Below are 16,570 nucleotides of genomic sequence, written 5' to 3' on the forward strand. Positions count from 1 at the left end.
CTTACTTTTATAAATTGGTTACAATAAACTCTAAGAACCTTCAATACTTCACTAAGTCCAAAGGGAGTTAGAAACACTGTGATTAAATAACCAGCTATATGACCATAATTTTGTCACTGTTATTTTCTGAAGGCACATGAAGTACTAGCAGGCATCAATTGACCCAATCTTACTGATTATAACGTTAATGAGACCTAATCAACTGTAACAAGTGCTATGTCCCCTGTCACCATCCGGAGCTTTCCAAAGAGACAAAACTTGACAAAGAAACCACGTGAATCTAAACCACTAAGACACATCATGACAATCTCACATTTTTTCTCTTGTTTTTCCCTCATTCTGTACACTCACATGCATAAAAAAAAAACAACCAAAGAAAAACAATCATCAAAAACTCATCCAAAGTCAGAAACCGGGTGACCAAAAATATATTATTTTTTTCCCCCCAAGGTGAAATTAAAGGCTTTACACCTGCTAGAACCCAAGTTCATGGCTCAGTGGTTCTCCTGCAACAGTTGATGATGTAGCCTAATGGCGTCATCAACTCTTACACAGGAAATCACAGAACCTTGAGCTCAGGGTTTGGCAGGTAAATAAAGGAAAATGATTTTCAGGGAAGAGACTTTGAAAAACATTTGCTTTCTTATTTTGAAACAGAAGAAACATGACCTCATCTGGCCCTCTCTTCGGCACAGTTACCATGCAAAACAGCTGTGACTGTACTTGATATAAACTATTGGCGTGTTACCCTGTGCATGCAGTTACTGCATGCAACTCCACTTTCACGTGCACAACTGTCTGTTGTCTAGTGCTACTTCGGAAGATCTTTTAAATAGAACACGAGATAGTAACATGAGTTTCCTTTTACATCCAATAAAACAGCAAAACGATACTGCAAACATACAGCATAGCACCACAGAGTTATTGTACAAGACAAAGGGGGACCTTCAGGCGTTTCTACTCTTTACTACAGGATACTACACACAGCGGGCGGACAGGTGCCTGCTCTCACATTTTTATTCTCCTGGCTATAAGGGTAGGTGTGCAGGCCCACTGTACGGCATCAGCGATGCCAAACCCACCACAAGGCTGTAAGAGCACTGTTAACAGAGGTACAACCTCATATTGAGAGACACACCTGGGAGGTTTGCTTCACGTTGTATATTTAGCAGTTCTGGACAGGCATTCTTGCCCTTACTGGGGATTCAGTGAGCTAGCGTAATGCACTAAGGGACAGAACAAGCCAATATCTAATGCCTTTTTTTATGTAATAGGGTGCTGGAAAGTGAAGAAGGAAGGAAAGGATACTTAGTCTATCCCACCAGCAAGAACCACAATTCCAGTCAAAAGGGGAGGAAGGCGTCACTGAAAGGAAACGGGAGGAGGATTGATTATATGCTTTATACAGAAGAAGGTCTCTACCTGGAATGGAAAGTGGTGAGTTTTACAGCTAACAAAAACAACCATAACTCACAAAACAAACTTTTCTGGATAGTTCTATAGCCCCTTCTGGGTGTGTTCCAGCTTATATTCCAAGAAGAACCTGGTGCTTTGCTATCTTCTACTGTTTGCATGCAAGTATTGAATGTGAAAGCCTACTACATAAATTTTAGATAGTTGTAGCAATCCTTATAGATGTGCTGCCCTCTATAAGGAACAAGTTTTTTGTTTTTTAATCTTTTCCCAGAGTAAGTGTTTCCACTGATGTTTTCCATACCAGCAGACTGAATACTTTTTAATCTTTTCAACCACCTGGATGTGCTTTTGTTATGCCTATGAAAATCAGCCTAAGTTGCAAGCCTCCAGTACAAAGGCAGAACTTGACACGGGCTAACTAGAACGAGAACCTGCCTTGCTTCACCTGTCTGCTGCTTCACACAGGACATTGCCTTAAACGGAATTCCACGATGAAAAAGAAAGTAGTCCACCATAACCCACTGCAATTACCACAGAAGGACAGGCAGTCAAGCATTTCAGTGCAGCTTAGCAGATCATACCTCGATCTGTCTGTGCACTCTGTGAACATGGCTGCTGAGCAGCTAAATTCTGAGGCTTCCTGTTTCAGATGCAAAAATGCCTGTGGTGCATCTGTGTAGTAAACCCATCTTATATTCACACAAGCAGCAAGTCAAACCAATATCTGAATAGTTTTGACCCAGATTAGGTCTTTGATAAGTCTCATGCTGACAGTAAAATGAGAAATGAGTGGCTAGGAAGAGACTCTTTCCCCTCAGGCCATGCTAGTTAATGCTAGCCAGAAAGCAGAACTACAGCATCCACGCTTCCTGCAAGCAATTCCCAAAGTACTGGCAAAGTAAGTAATTGGCCCACAGGAGGGGGCAACTGAATCGTGTGAAGAGAACGTTAAGGTTGCTACATCCAGCTTTTGGAAGCTGGGAAGCAAGCAGTATTTCCTACAGAAATTTAATTTGGTCCTACAAAATCTTGCCAGGACAAAGGCTGGAATTGTGACACAAGGAGCAGGGCTTCTGATCACTTGGTAGCATCTCAGTCTAATGAAAGCAGACTTCCTTTTTAGCTGCATGCCATGCCTTGTACAGTACAGACCCCCAAATGTCTTTTTACTTTTGTTTCCTTCTGCAGGAAGTGGAAGAGTTCAGCTTTATTACCCAGCTAGCAGGCTTGACAGACCACCTACCAGTAGCAATGCGTCTCATGGTGTCTACAGGAGAAGATGACCCTTAAAACTGACCAGCTTTGAGAGCTTAGAAGAGGGAAATGTTAATGATATTAAGAAAATATCGCAAGTTAAGGACGAACTATTCTGGTGCCACGTTAGGAAAGATGACCAGACCTGACCCAGGCTACTCCCCAGAACGTACCAACAATGCAGGATACAAAAAGGGAAGAAATTGAAGGGGTTGTGGCCAAAAGCCACTGTCACAAGTTGCTCAGGCAACAGGGCAGGCCTGTACTACAATGCTTTCACTGTGGACTGAACGGAACCAAGATGGAAGTCCTAATTCCTTCTGAACCAGTGCCATTCTTACTAAAACATGTTTTTATACTAATATATAGCACAATTTAGTTTGTAATTAGTCTGTGAGTTAGTGCTGCTCAATGGTTTTTTGCATAATTTCTTTGTATAACTACGAAGCTAACGCTGTTTTTCTTTTCTTTAGCCTGTTGAAGTTGTAGTAGCGTGCTTGCATCAGTAGCATGCGCCCGCACTGCATGCCACTCTGAGATAAACTAGTCAGTAAGATACCATGGGGAATATCAGAATGGAAGCTAATTCAAAAATCAGATACCAGCCAAAGCAAGGCATTCTGGGACTGGCAAACCCTTCTGTCATAACACAAAGATCTTAAAGCAAACAAAAACTGATTTGCAGAACAGTAGTCTCCTCTCCAATTTAAGGGTATTTTAAAAAAAAACAAACAACTGAATTAAGGCATTAAGATCACAGCTGTACCACCCTTCTTCCAGCTGTGATGCCACTGAAATTGTGAAGTGTTTTATCCGAATAACGACTCCAGAATTGGACTGTTAGTTTTCTAAGAGCAAGTTATTCCCTTAAGAAATATAGTTCCCCTGTAATGTCTTTTCTTTATCTCCCACACGTGGGGCAGTTCTGAATTATGGTATGGGATGATGTATGTGTTACAGTAGAGTGAATAGATTTCTGTAGTACCAGAGGTAACACCAGAGCCAACATTCTGCCTTAGCTAGAAAGAGTAAAATGGGCAATAGCTTGTAAAATGCATGCTAGATATAGGGTTAACATAAATATAAGTGACATTTGGGGGAAAAAGTGTAGACCAGCTTATGACTGGTAAGGCAGGATTCACTTAATTTTCCAAAGGAATCAGTACACTTAAAGGGAAAGCACAGCATGGGCAGCTAGAGTAACTACAGAACTGTGACTCTCAGTGTTCAGTAACTACTTCTTTGAGCAGACCGTAGATGCATGTCTGTGAGACACAACTCTTCATTTGTTACACGCTCACAGACTTAATAGGGGTCTTGCCATCTAATTAATATGTTCTTTCCACTGCAACTCTTTAAAAGTAGGACTACCCCCACTTTGCCATCTTATCCCCATGACCTGACTTCCTTAGCCTCTGTAACCTTAATGAGAAAAATAATAATAATAATAAAAAAAAAAAAGACGAAAGAAAAGCTGAGAATCGGGTCTATAACTGGGTTTCTTGGCTTTTCTAGGGCTTTAAATTCAGAAGGGTTTATGTTGCTGGAAGAACAATTAGACCCCTTGCATTTTAACCAATACTTGGTTTCTTCTGCCTAATTCCTCTTCAGTATTAGAGGTATTTCCTCTACATTGCAAATTCCCTGTGTTGAGAAGAATTAATCTAATAGTTATACTTACTCCATTAAGTAAGCTTTTTTAGTTCTGCTGGCCACAAACTCCTGAAGATCTTGTTATAGTTTAGTTTCTACCTACTAGGAATCAGCTTAAGCTAAATCAGAATAAACTAGACTTACATTAGAAATCCTAGTCTGCGCAGCCTCTTGTACTGGCTTTACTACAGCAAACAGCAGAATTTATACTTAGATCAGCCTGATTTTGCAAGTGGAGAAACTTCATAGTCAATGTAAGTAATGGACTGACAGTATTGGCTAATTCCCAGTAGGCGTTAGGCCACTGCTCACACTCCCAATGCACCTGATGTTGACACGTTTTATGCCTCACTCCCAGTCCTGGCATCCCTTCAGCAGAGACTGCCTCTTGCAAGTGTACTGTGCCAAACCATGCGGTAATCTGCAAAGCGTAACCCATGGGGACTCAAAAATGGAACCAGACTCAAATCCCCTTTTTGATAAAATTAGGAATTCAAGTTTACAGCATCAGAGACTTCAGTGTACTACCCCAGTGCACCATCAGTTTCCCACTTTGTATGTTTCTCTTTATACAGAGGGTGCACGTTAGTGCAATGTGTTTTTCTTGTTTCTTATCTTTCCATCCAATTCAGAAAGACTTGTACCTGAAACAATGCTTTTAATCCTATTTTCTACCTTGCTTGTATTTTATTAACCTTTTTAAAAAAGAAAAAACAAACAGTATCAATAGCAATTTGTGTGCTGTCCAGCAGCTATTTCTCAGTAGTAAGATTAAATATAAGGTACAGTATTTTTAATAGCTTTCCTAACAATGTAAATTACAATTTGATATCAGTTTCACTAAGCATCAGTTGCAGGAGCTGAATTTGACACTGTGTGGGATATAATCATAAAACTACTGCCAAACAATGTTACCTTATTTACAGTAAAACTAACATTGTCTAAATTACTTCTAAATTAGTTCCATGGCTTTGTGCTGACTTAAAACAAGGCACTTTTGTCAACTTTTTGAGATATGTTGAGGAATATTTTTTCAAATTTCAGGTGAACTGTTTTAGATTTTGATGTTCTGAAGTTTTTCAGTGATCAAGAAAAGGACAGTTGTAAAATGTTCTCTTTAAACTGTACACATACATTTAGCTAGTCTAGGTAGTTCTTACCGATTTACTGTCTTACAGATCTAACTTTGCAAGAGACTGATGGTGGGAGGTACAGCTTCGTGGCACCACTGTACAGATGCTCCTTGCTTTTTTGCATTGATCCTGTGCCTTCTGATGCCTTGATACGCTTGCAGGAGTTAGAGAGCATATGTACCAGTAAACTGTAAAGAACAGACCTTTTTTTTCCAGAAGAGTAACATCCTGGAGAAAAATGAGTTTGTCTACACAACTACTACAGTTCCATATCCTATCTCACAAAGAATCATTCAGACAATGACTGTGCTGGCAGGATATCAATCATTACAAGCCTTAGACAGATATTATGTAATAGCATATTTGCATACAAAAAAAAGAAAAAAGAAAAAAAAAAAAAAAGGCAGAACATGCCCAGGAAATTAAAGCCTGGATAGCTTTTTTAGATGTCAATCCTACCTTGCTGAAGGACAGCATGACCCAATTTATTAGTAGGATGTTATTTATAAGAAATTTGAGTTAAGCTTACTCTACTGCTGCTTACCCCACTTTGTACAGGAGTTTTAGGTATCTTCAAGAAGTGGGTGATAATGCTGTAATTGGTTTAATAACTGCCACTCAACATGGATACTGTAGATGATGTGTCATCTGTTTTTATAAAAGCTAGATAACATCTTCTGTTTCTCATGTTCAATTTGCATTTTACAACAGCAGTTCTAGAACAAGTGAACAAAAGACATGAACGAGGACAGCTGAAAACTAAGAACTTCCAGAAGATTCAAGGATGTCAGGTCGTTACAAAGTTGGTACCTTTAGATTACTTCAAAAACCCAAGGAACAGAAAACACTCCATACATAGCCTTTCAGGCTTTCAGATCTAGCTGTTTGTCTGAGGGCCTGAAAGGGATACACAGTCCACCTGCTTTGCACCACAGCTCAGCCACTCAGGACTAGGATAGTAATGTTTATGTACAGCTTCGTGCTACCTGAAAAAGTGTTTACTATAAACAATTCAGCTGGTGGCCAGCTAGTTTTGTCATCACCACAAACCGGATGCTTAATAGAAGCAATCTAAAGCAACTAAACATAAACTGTACCACAAAATGGCTCCGACAAGCCTGCAGGCCTCAGAGGTGTGGCCTGCTTTAAGAAACCCTTGAGGAAGCTGTCTTGTGTAATGAGTTTACCTGTCCTGTGCTAGAATTATTACAAGGTTTTGTCCCAGAAGCATTCTCAGCTAGTCTGGCTTCAGCTAGTCTGGCTAGACCCTCAGTCCTACGTGTTGGATAAGACAGTAAGAAACTTCTAATTCCAGTAAAGATTTTTTTTTAAACAGCCTTTGTTTGGTGGTCCAGATTAAACAGATCTTACTGTCTCCAGTTTGGTCTCTGAGCCACCCTCAGATCACAGCAGCACATCAGTGTCAGCACATATCATCAGCTCCAAAACAGTATTTTTACCTCCTCCTGGCACTACAGGATGAGAACAGAAATAACTACAATCCAAGCACTTTGAAAAAATCCCAATTTTACCATTCATGATGATGAGGGTCAAATTGTTACTGAAGGTCTCATTTTTCCATGCCATCTTGTTTTAAATATAACCTTGATGCTTTTAAAAACTTGTATTATTGCTGAGGTTTAGAAATCCTTTAACAAGAATAACCTTTTTTATTTCGATAATTTTTCGGTATTGTATCCTTCTGGGACCTAATGTTTTTATATGGTAAGCACACACCTTCTGACATTTTGTTATAAATGTATTAAAAAAATAAAAAATTAAATATTTTCATTGGTTTCTTTGCCTGTAAGAAAACCACAATCTTGGACCTGATAAAAACAAGGTATTTTGAACAACAGGGAGAGGTTTTTTTGTCCTTTATTGGTGCTGAAAGGAATAACTGGTTGATGCAAACAAGGTAATAAAATTTCAAGGCTCAAATGTTTCTTTGCAGTCCCCTTCTTCTGGTTTTGTGGTGTAGAGTCTGATATCACTAACGGAAATGTGACTCTAACATGCAGTGGCATTATTACACATTTGCCTGCTTTCTCATGGGGGGATCGAGCATGGTCTCACTGTGCTACGCCTGTTCTAGAGAAGCTGCGGAAAATAACAGGTGAAAGACCCAAGTGCTTTTAACTCGGCAGCCACTCTAGCTTCTACTGCTCAGCTATCCCCAGCACACCCCCCACTGTTTTCAAGGCGTGCAGCATTCACACACGCATGCACAACGCCTGCCACGGGCTGCAAAACGGAACCCTGCACCTCACAAGTTCACGCTTCGAGTATAAGGACACGCATTCTACGTTGCGTTCCTCTCATGTTTCATGAAACACTTCGTGAGAACAGCTTATTATGCAGTTGTACATCTCGCCATCTCAACAGTTATCTAGTCCCTGAACTAACTGAAGCATATATCGAAATCTATACGCTGTATGAAGTTAATCACAAAACAAAACCAAGATGTGTACATGTTCTTAAGAAATCTAGTGATTTCACAGAACAGTGTCAAGGGAAAAGAATCCTTCTTAGGATTCTTAGTAATTCTGGCTTTCTGAACAGTCCCCAAAGTCTTTTATAAAGCTGGCAGGGAATCCCACCCCAAAGGATTATTCCCTCCACAAGCAGAAAGGAGGAAATAAGTAGAATGCAAGTGATTAAGGAAGGAGACAGCGCACACCCATCTTGTCACTAGCTCAGGAAGGAACCACTTCATCTTCTGAGACAGGATGTTAGAGGGATCTCTGCAACTTTATTGCTGTGCAGTTGAGTGTCTGCACCCGATGCCACCACCACATTACAATTTTGCAGCAGCAGACTCCTAGCGTGTGGCTCTCTTGCAACACAGAATCCATTTTTCCATTGTACCAGTTTGCATTATTACATCAGCACCTTCTGAGTGGCCTCCCCTGTGCCAAGTGCTACAGAACCACGAGGCTTACAGAACACAGTCATTTCTGAGCATTTGCACCTTCCAGACGTTTCACTAAGAAGAACAAGTACGGAAAGGCGTAGGTCTTTCTCCCTGCTCCTCCTGCCCTGCGAGTTTTAGTGTAGTTTATTATGGACCGCCGCCTGCAGCTGCCTGTTGGTCAGCCCTGTAACTGCAATGCCATCTGCCTCTTTGGCTATCATACAGATTATCTTGGCAGAGCACCCATTAAAATACAAACCTCCCCATCCCACTGAAAATTCTGCTCAGAGTGCTGCTGAAACCATTATTTTCCTAGCCCTTTTCTTTGATGATTTAATACTTTGATGTACTAATCCTCCTTCCCCGTCGCAAATAATTCAAGTTGCTCATCTACATTTTCATGGCCTTTCAAAACACACGCTCTTACCCTCTCCTGTTGTTTATGACTAACCCAGATCTACCACCTCCTATGTTTGTAAGCGCTCCACATTTCCTTCCATACTTTCCCTGACATTTAGGGAAGGTTCCAGGCAGCCATTAGAGAAATCAGTGAACTGGGCTTGCGGGGATGACTGGCAGGAAAACAGCAATTCTGATTCCCATCTTCTACATAATGTCAGATTTAATAACTGTTCCTTATAACTGTGAGATGTGGACAAGGAGAAATATGCCTTAATTGCAGCTAAAAGTAGAAGGAAGAGAGCAGAGGAAAAAGTATGTGAGGGCAGTTAGACTTTGGATCACAGAATCACCGTCAACATTTAATCTGAGCCTTAAATTCATTCCCCTTCTTTCTCTCCCCAACCCTTTACATGTCTGAGAAACGCATCGTACTACTGCAAATAGCATGAGCTCCTGAAGTTGTGCTCAGCCCTACACGTCTCAGTGCCTATGCCAATACTGTTGCCTCTCACAATGACGCTTTTCCCATCTTTGGACTCAACTCAACTGCCTTCCCCTGTTCATTACGTCCTGCCCCCTCTTTCTGTCTCGCTCACAGACCCTTTGGGTCAGAAGACCACATCACTGCCCGTTTACACTGCACCTCGTCAAGGAAAGCATCAAGAAACATAAAAACATTAAAGAATAATCAAAAGAGTGGATTAACTGTAGTAGAAGTGTTTCAGCCTTCCTGTGTGCTTTAAATGATCATATTAATTGAAAATGATTCCGTACACAGACATTTCCCTCTACCTTCCTATTAACATACTAGCTTTTAGCTTCCTGGCTGTCAATACTCAACTGTACATTGCATAATTCTTAGAGAACGACACCTGCTTACTCTGCTTCTCTGGCATTGTTCATAAACAAGCTGGCACGTCACCTTCCCTCAGTTCCCACACGAGAACGTCAGTCACCAACACACGCCTGCAGTTTTTCCTCTGCTGCCAAGGTCTCCCTTTCCCTTCTGTAAGCAAACCTTTGATGTCTGCAAAGCCCAACCTGGCAGAACAACTCCAACTGCTTGAAGTGCTGAGGCATACTTAGTAGGCCACGTGTGTCAGAATACCCTTTATCCTTACAAACACTGCAATAAAAGCCTACAGCTTCACAGATCAAGTCGTTGCCACTGTTATACTATATTTTTAAGAGCATCTCCATCTTTGTCGAATTTTTAAAAATACTTTGAGACTCTCCAACTTCATACAAATCAAAAAGGTTAAAATAAAGTTAACTTCACTTGCTTTATTGTTACAGAGTTGTTGACTAATACTGGCAGAGGCTTCGGTAGCTTTGAACAGATCTCAGTCTCACATTGGGCATAATGTCACCATACACAAACCTAAAACATGATTTCTTTCACTGTCTTTATTTAAGAGACAAGACACCTGCTGCAGTTCCTGATTCCAATACTTTACATACAATTACACATGGCTGTGCTATTACTGGATCTCAAGAGCAAAAATAACACAAAAAAGTCATCATTTACGAAGCTCTGATCCCTACTGTTCGATTCTTATTTTTTAAAACGTGTTTTTAAAGTAATCTGCTCACACCTCCAATATTAAAGTTCCCCACCCAACATAAAGATGTGGAAGTACATAGTTATGCCAGTATTTAAAATAAAATCATCGCTGTCCATCCCATATCCCAGACAGATATATATAGATACCTATTAAACTGAAGGAACCTGACTCACCCACAAAACCCAAACAGAAACGCCAACAGAAACCCAGTTAGCTCAAACCAAACCCAGAAGAATTCAAACATAAAACCCTCCAACTTCTATCGCAATTATTTTATTATTGCACTTCACAATTGTCTGATAAAAGCTCCACGTGACCATTGCTTAGAGTACATCAGATTTTTTGCAAAGCTCTGATGAAGCTCCTCAAGCCATGGCAATGTGTGTCAAAAGCAGCCAGAAGCCTTTTAAGTCCCACTCCTATTTGCAAATGTTTGCAATGTTCCAAATCACAGCAACGCTGCTGTGAGTGGACTGAAAATTGATCTCTGACCATTTTTCACCCAGCTAAAATGGAATTTGCCTCTCAGATACACACATGAAACACTGTATTAGCCAGTAATTGATATAAAGTCTTCTGCCTTAATGATATAAAATGCAGGACAATTACTAAGGCACTGCGGTGTTATGCCAGAGAAACACAGCTGTTTGGAGAACGGACAGTAACATCTCGAACTCAAGGGCAGGGGAAGGGGGCTCTGCCCATTTACCTGTGAGCTCTGATAATCACAGAGGCCTGGCAAAGGACTCGCACAGTGGAGGTTGGGATAAAGCTAAGAGCTGCCCTATTCCACAATAATACTGCTGCCATTTTAAGATTTGGGCAAATGCAGTAAAAACTAACGACGGGATTTTCAGCACTGCACACTAGAGCAGACAGCTCTGCATGGGCAGCCTCCAAAGAACCCTGCTTCTTTCCAGTGCCGAGACGTGGGAGTTTGTGGCCTGAAGTCACCTAAAGGCAGGATATTCTGAATGGATCCCACTGCACTGAGGGGGTAGAGATGGCCATGCAGAGGGGAAAGGTGGTGTCTTTCCACATCAGATGTAATTAGGAACCCTTGTTCTCATCAAAGAGGTTTTAAATTAGCAGAAGACTTAGCTTGAACACTCTGGCCCTGCTGCAGTTTGGGTAGGTTCCTCACTCCTTCTAATCTAACTAGGTATAATCCAAAACATTCTTTGTCTTTGCACGCAACAGGTTCTTAAATACCTTTCAAACGCCAATCCCAAGTTTTGAATACCCAGCAAAATCCAGCTAGATCTTCCTCTGCAATTAAAAAGTCAATAGCAATGTTGTCAGCTACTGCAAAGCCAACATTTACTGTTATGTTTGGCTCGGTAAGGACCTGCAGGCTATCAAGGAACAACAGGCAGCTTCAAGTCCCGCAAGATGGCAAATGTAAAAAAATTCCTAGGCCTAGTACGGTGCCAAGCACAAAGCTAAATATATTTCTAATGAAAGGTGTATCACACAAGACAAACTGATTCTCAGTATGCAGCCTAGTCCATTATCTCAGCCCCAAATTAAGGGGCTGTTATGAAACAGGTATTTAAACTCTATTTTCTGTTTCTCCTTAGTTACATATAATTTCCCTTTTCCACATTTGCTGAGAAAGCTATTTATAGCTGCCACAAACTCAGACTTTTAACAAACTGTGTCTTTTATCTCAAAATAAGCACATAAGAAGGACTTCATGCTGTAGCTACTTCATTAATTATGAGATTGGTGTTCTTGGAACTCTGCGGCACACACAAACTATTGGTGCTTACACTGGTGAGATCCCTCTTACCCACAGCTGACCTCGCGTGTGCTTCCACCTCAAGGCAGAACACTCGGATTACCATTCTGCAGCTGTTTGTTCCAGGGTTAGAGCAAATTAGAAGCTGTAAACATAGCATTTATGATACACAGACAGAAACAAATGCTGAGTCTGGTGAAATGCTGGGCAATGGCCCCCTGTCCAGGATAAAAAGCCCTTGTCCATGACTGGATGCCCAGAGGCTGACAATTAGAAGGTTTCTGACCACAAGACCAGTGAAGTTCAAAAGCAGCTTCCAAATGACCACAGTGGAATGCAAATAATAAAAAAAAAAAGTAACTGCTTGCTTTTAAAACAAGAGGGTGGTGTATCTGTAAAGAGAATAAAGATTATATGCATGAGGCTTACCCCAGGCAGGGACCAGACAGAGCAAACCAGAAGGTCCCACTCAGTCCTGTGTTTGGTTTAAGGACAGGAGAAAATTACAGAATTTCTTTTGCTTCTGGGCAGTCATTATTTACAAGTGCATGCATAATTATCTATTTGGGACCTTGCTTGTTCCCCCCAAAAAAAATAATCATGTTTTAAACATAAGCAGAACTGCCTTTTGCTACCAGAAACTCTTCAGCTATGAATAACTCCCTGTCAAGGCGCTGGGTAAGAAGATCATACTTCTAGCTCCCCTCCGGCACGGGGGAGGCAGAGGGCAAGGGGGTGGGAGAGGGGGACACTGGCTCGGCAGGTGTACTACAGAGACACAGGAGCATCACAAGAGGAAAAAAATGTTAAGAACATGAAAAAATATTAAATGGCCCTTAGTTATTTTGATGACATTCCATCAGAACATACAGTTGTGGATAGTTTTATTTCTGAGAAGCAAGGTTACACCAAGCTTGCCTTTAGTTTTAATGTAAGCTTTTATATTAAACCTTATTTGAAATGTAATTCTATGATTAGCTGTTGCCCAGCCAACCTAGGGAATGCAAATACAGACTGTGTCAAAAAGAGACTCATAGCTCTCAGCTTTCAAGGGAAGGTAAAGAATGGAGCAGTGTATCTTAGTTCTCAGCTAGAGGCTGAGACACAAGCAGAATATTCTTCCCTTCAGCAAAGGGATATAGGCAGCAGCATCCAAGAAAGCAGCAGGAAGCTGGCAGTGGATATAAGGCATTGCATCGATCCGAACAGATGATCTCCTGTGAGAAAATACCTTTATTTATTCAGGCAGACTACACGACTTAGCTGACTGGCACCATGACAAACACAAAAATGGCAGCATTCTAAATGGGACATGTTCTCCCATTGAGTGAGGCTTCAAAGGAGGGAAAGAAAAAAAAGCGGGGGAAAAAAAAGGGCAAAACAGCACTTAGAAGCACCGCATCATTTCCTTATCACAAAACTCCTGTTGATAACCCAGTGACTTCCACTGTGGAACAAGGAACCTGCTGCCAACCACATCTGTACATTAGCATAGCTACAAGGGATAATTAGAGGAGTTCTCTCTCCACAGCACAACCCTGACACTAACCTGTCGTGGGAAGAATTGCTTGGATCATACAAGGTGCACTTTTGGAAGGAAAATGCTACTTATAGCCCCACGCTGCTGTTTTATTCACATGATCTTTAAACCTCAAAGAAAACCATAGCCCAACAGCACAGGCAGTGCATACGAACACAACAGGAAACTGACCTTGAAGAGAGCCCTCTCTGTGACAAGCACAAAAGAAAACAGAGAAATTGAATGTATTGTCAATACATACCCATGAAACCTGTGGAGTTGAGTGCCCTAGTAAACTAGGCAAAGAGACTGTTCTATACTGAAATATGAAGACACAATCCTTCCTAGATCTTTTTCTGCTTTCTTCCCTTTTTGGAGACTTATTCGATGCATCTTGCAGGGTGTGTTTCAAGGTAATGCAAGTGAGGGTGAAAAATCATTTAACATGGAAGTTGACCTTACCATTCTTTTAGTCTGCTGTGCAACATAAAGGGAACTGCTAGTTTTTGCTGAACACTAGTCATGTACTATGCAAAAAGAGAAGGGAGGATAGGTAATAGAAGAGAGACAACTTCCCTGCCAAGTTTCGTGCAAAGCAGAACATGTAAGAAGCGCTGATCTGTAAACAGAAGTACAGTTAGAATCACCCTTGATCTACCGTGGAAACAAACAGATGTCACTGTGCTTTCCAAGGACCTTTCTCTACATATCCCCTGTGTCCTGTGAAGATAAAATTGAGTCAATTAAATAAACTAACAGAATGGAGAAACTTTTAATAGAAAATAACCTAAAAATAAGAACACCAGGACACATGCAGTTAAACCTAAAAAAAATGAGCTTCTGATGTCCTCTTGAGAAAATGGCTGCAAAGACACATCCTAGCTTAATACATTAGCATAGTTTTCAGCACAAGACCATAAAACATTAACATGCCTCCACAAGACCTTCATCCTTCCTCACGCTATGTCTAGAGCCTCAGGAATAGTGCTCCCTAATGCTACAGAGGCTGAATGAGATACATTTTGTTGTCATCTTACCACATTTTCCACACGCCCTGTCAGTACCTTCAGATAAAGTATTTTTTGGTTCTTTTTTCCTAGCCTGGCACAGCTCCAGAAGCATAAACTTTAGGTGAGACCTTACTGTAGGGAGAAACACCTTTTGATTAAGAGAAGTCCCCCTAACTCTGGGAGACTTTTGGCTTGCTTTTGTGTTAGCCTCTTGAAACCTCTGCATTGCTCTCAGGATGGACAGACTGGTCCGCATGGCACAAAGGAGGCAGGAGGAATGAGAGTTTTGCCACTGATTTTGGCAAGGCCAAGGCTCAATGAGAAGTGAGCCATCACGTGAACTCTGTGAACTGAACGACACTGACAGATTGACAGTCCAAAGGCCATTCTAATCACTAGGATGGGAGCACACTACCTGAGACGCCTAATCACAGAGACAGGTAGGCAGCTGAGGTTAATCTGTATCAGCTCCTTCACTTAACACAGGTGCTATGATAAAGATGCATTTTTTTTTAATGGCAAGCGATTTTCTGTTTTAAAAGAAGCAGGGATGACTAGCTTTTAACATAGCGAACCCTCCCCTGAGCGTTCAGCCTTGCTTGTATAAACTACAACAAAATTAAGACTAAAGTTAATCCAAAACTGAAATCTGTGACCAACATTTTCCTTTGATGCTTCCCACCCTCCCACCTCTTTCACCTACAGTAAGGAAAGGTATGATGTAAATGCAAGCCATAACACAGAAAGGGTCCTTAAAGGGGAGCAGAAAAACAAAACAAACAAAGAAAACCTACTGCCTTCTGCTTTTTTGTCAGTCAGTGTGGCTTGAAAAATTGCTGTTTAGTGATATTTTATTGTTCGTAAAGAAAAATGAAAGTTTCTCTGCAAACTGGATGTACAAACAACTAGCTCTAGTGATAAAGAAATCAAGCCTTTTGTTTTATATCTCTACAGAGAGAGTTCAAAGTATTTTTTCCTCTTCAAAAACCTTCCACTAAAAGGCCATAGGACAGAGGCTTCACTCAACGAGAAGCATCATGGAGAACTCTTGGACATCAGCTAAGGAGATAAAGAGACCCTAATTGCTACTGCTGTTTTAAAACACCAGAGGCATAAGAATACAATACTAAAGCCACCGTCGTGTCATCAGCTGACTTGGTACAAAGTCCCAGCATGCCAGGACACACATGTGGCAAGAGAGCAAGCAAAATTATATGGTAGGAGTATTTTTGTCGCACCAGTTTATTACCCATATGTGTGCTTGGTTTTCTGAGTCTCCAAGTCTCACAGACGGCACTCGACACGTAAAGTTTCACTTCTGAAGTCCCACTGTTCTCCTAACGCCATGAAACCAGGCCTCCGACCTACCGCCCCACCACAGCCGCCCCCTCGGTGGTTTTACGCCTCAGGGCCAGACCTATCCCCGTCCCCCCTCCTTCCCTCCCCGTCCCGTCAGCACAAACGCCTCCCCGGCCCTGCTTACGGCTGCCTCGCCCAGCCGCCGTCCCTCGCCGCCTCGTCTGCCACAGCGGGGAGAGCCGGGGGGTGCGAGGAGAAAATGGCCGCCCCCTGCCCTCAGGCGGCAGGAGGCCAAAATGGCGGCCAGCCTGAGGAGGGGGCTCGGCCAATCAGGAGCGGGCCCGGGCCCGGGCAGGTGCTGGGGCTGAGGGGAGCGGGAACGCGGCTGACGCGACCCCAGTTGAGGCGGCCCCAGTGCGACGCCCCCCGACCCCAAACCGGCGGCCCTGGGGGGTCAGCACAGTGAAATTCCAGTGGGATCCCCAGCTAAACTTGCTCTTGGCTGCCTCTCCCATCCCCTTCCCCGGCTGGAGGCTCCGGGAGAGTCGCTTCGTTGCTAATTAGTTCCGCATGCTTTCACAGCCCTTTCTGACTAGAGACAGGGCTGATCATCAATCCTTCAGTATAAATGACTTTGCAGTTGCCTGCGAAGTGGGTATGAGAT

The 16,570-nt window shown here is 42.0% G+C and overlaps 1 protein-coding gene and 1 long non-coding RNA gene across 2 annotated transcripts in view; one reads left to right on the forward strand and one right to left on the reverse strand.

Moving 5' to 3' along the window:
• SMPD3 (sphingomyelin phosphodiesterase 3) overlaps positions 1–2,766 on the forward strand; it is a 32,612-nt gene extending 29,846 nt beyond the window's left edge. The window contains exons 6-7 of the mRNA XM_082770383.1: positions 1,275–1,437; positions 2,605–2,766. Coding sequence (XP_082626509.1) covers positions 1,275–1,437; positions 2,605–2,706 — 265 coding nt within the window. The 3' untranslated portion in view covers positions 2,707–2,766. The remainder of the gene's footprint in view (positions 1–1,274; positions 1,438–2,604) is intronic.
• LOC309882887 overlaps positions 1–16,178 on the reverse strand; it is a 53,282-nt gene extending 37,104 nt beyond the window's left edge. Inside the window, exon 1 of the long non-coding RNA XR_014318372.1 lies at positions 16,091–16,178. This is a non-coding gene — a long non-coding RNA (uncharacterized lncRNA). The remainder of the gene's footprint in view (positions 1–16,090) is intronic.
• Between the last annotated feature and the right edge of the window lie 392 nt (positions 16,179–16,570).

This window comes from Aythya marila (genome assembly GCF_965140915.1).
Source record: "Aythya marila genome assembly, chromosome: 12".
NCBI lineage: Eukaryota > Metazoa > Chordata > Aves > Anseriformes > Anatidae > Aythya > Aythya marila.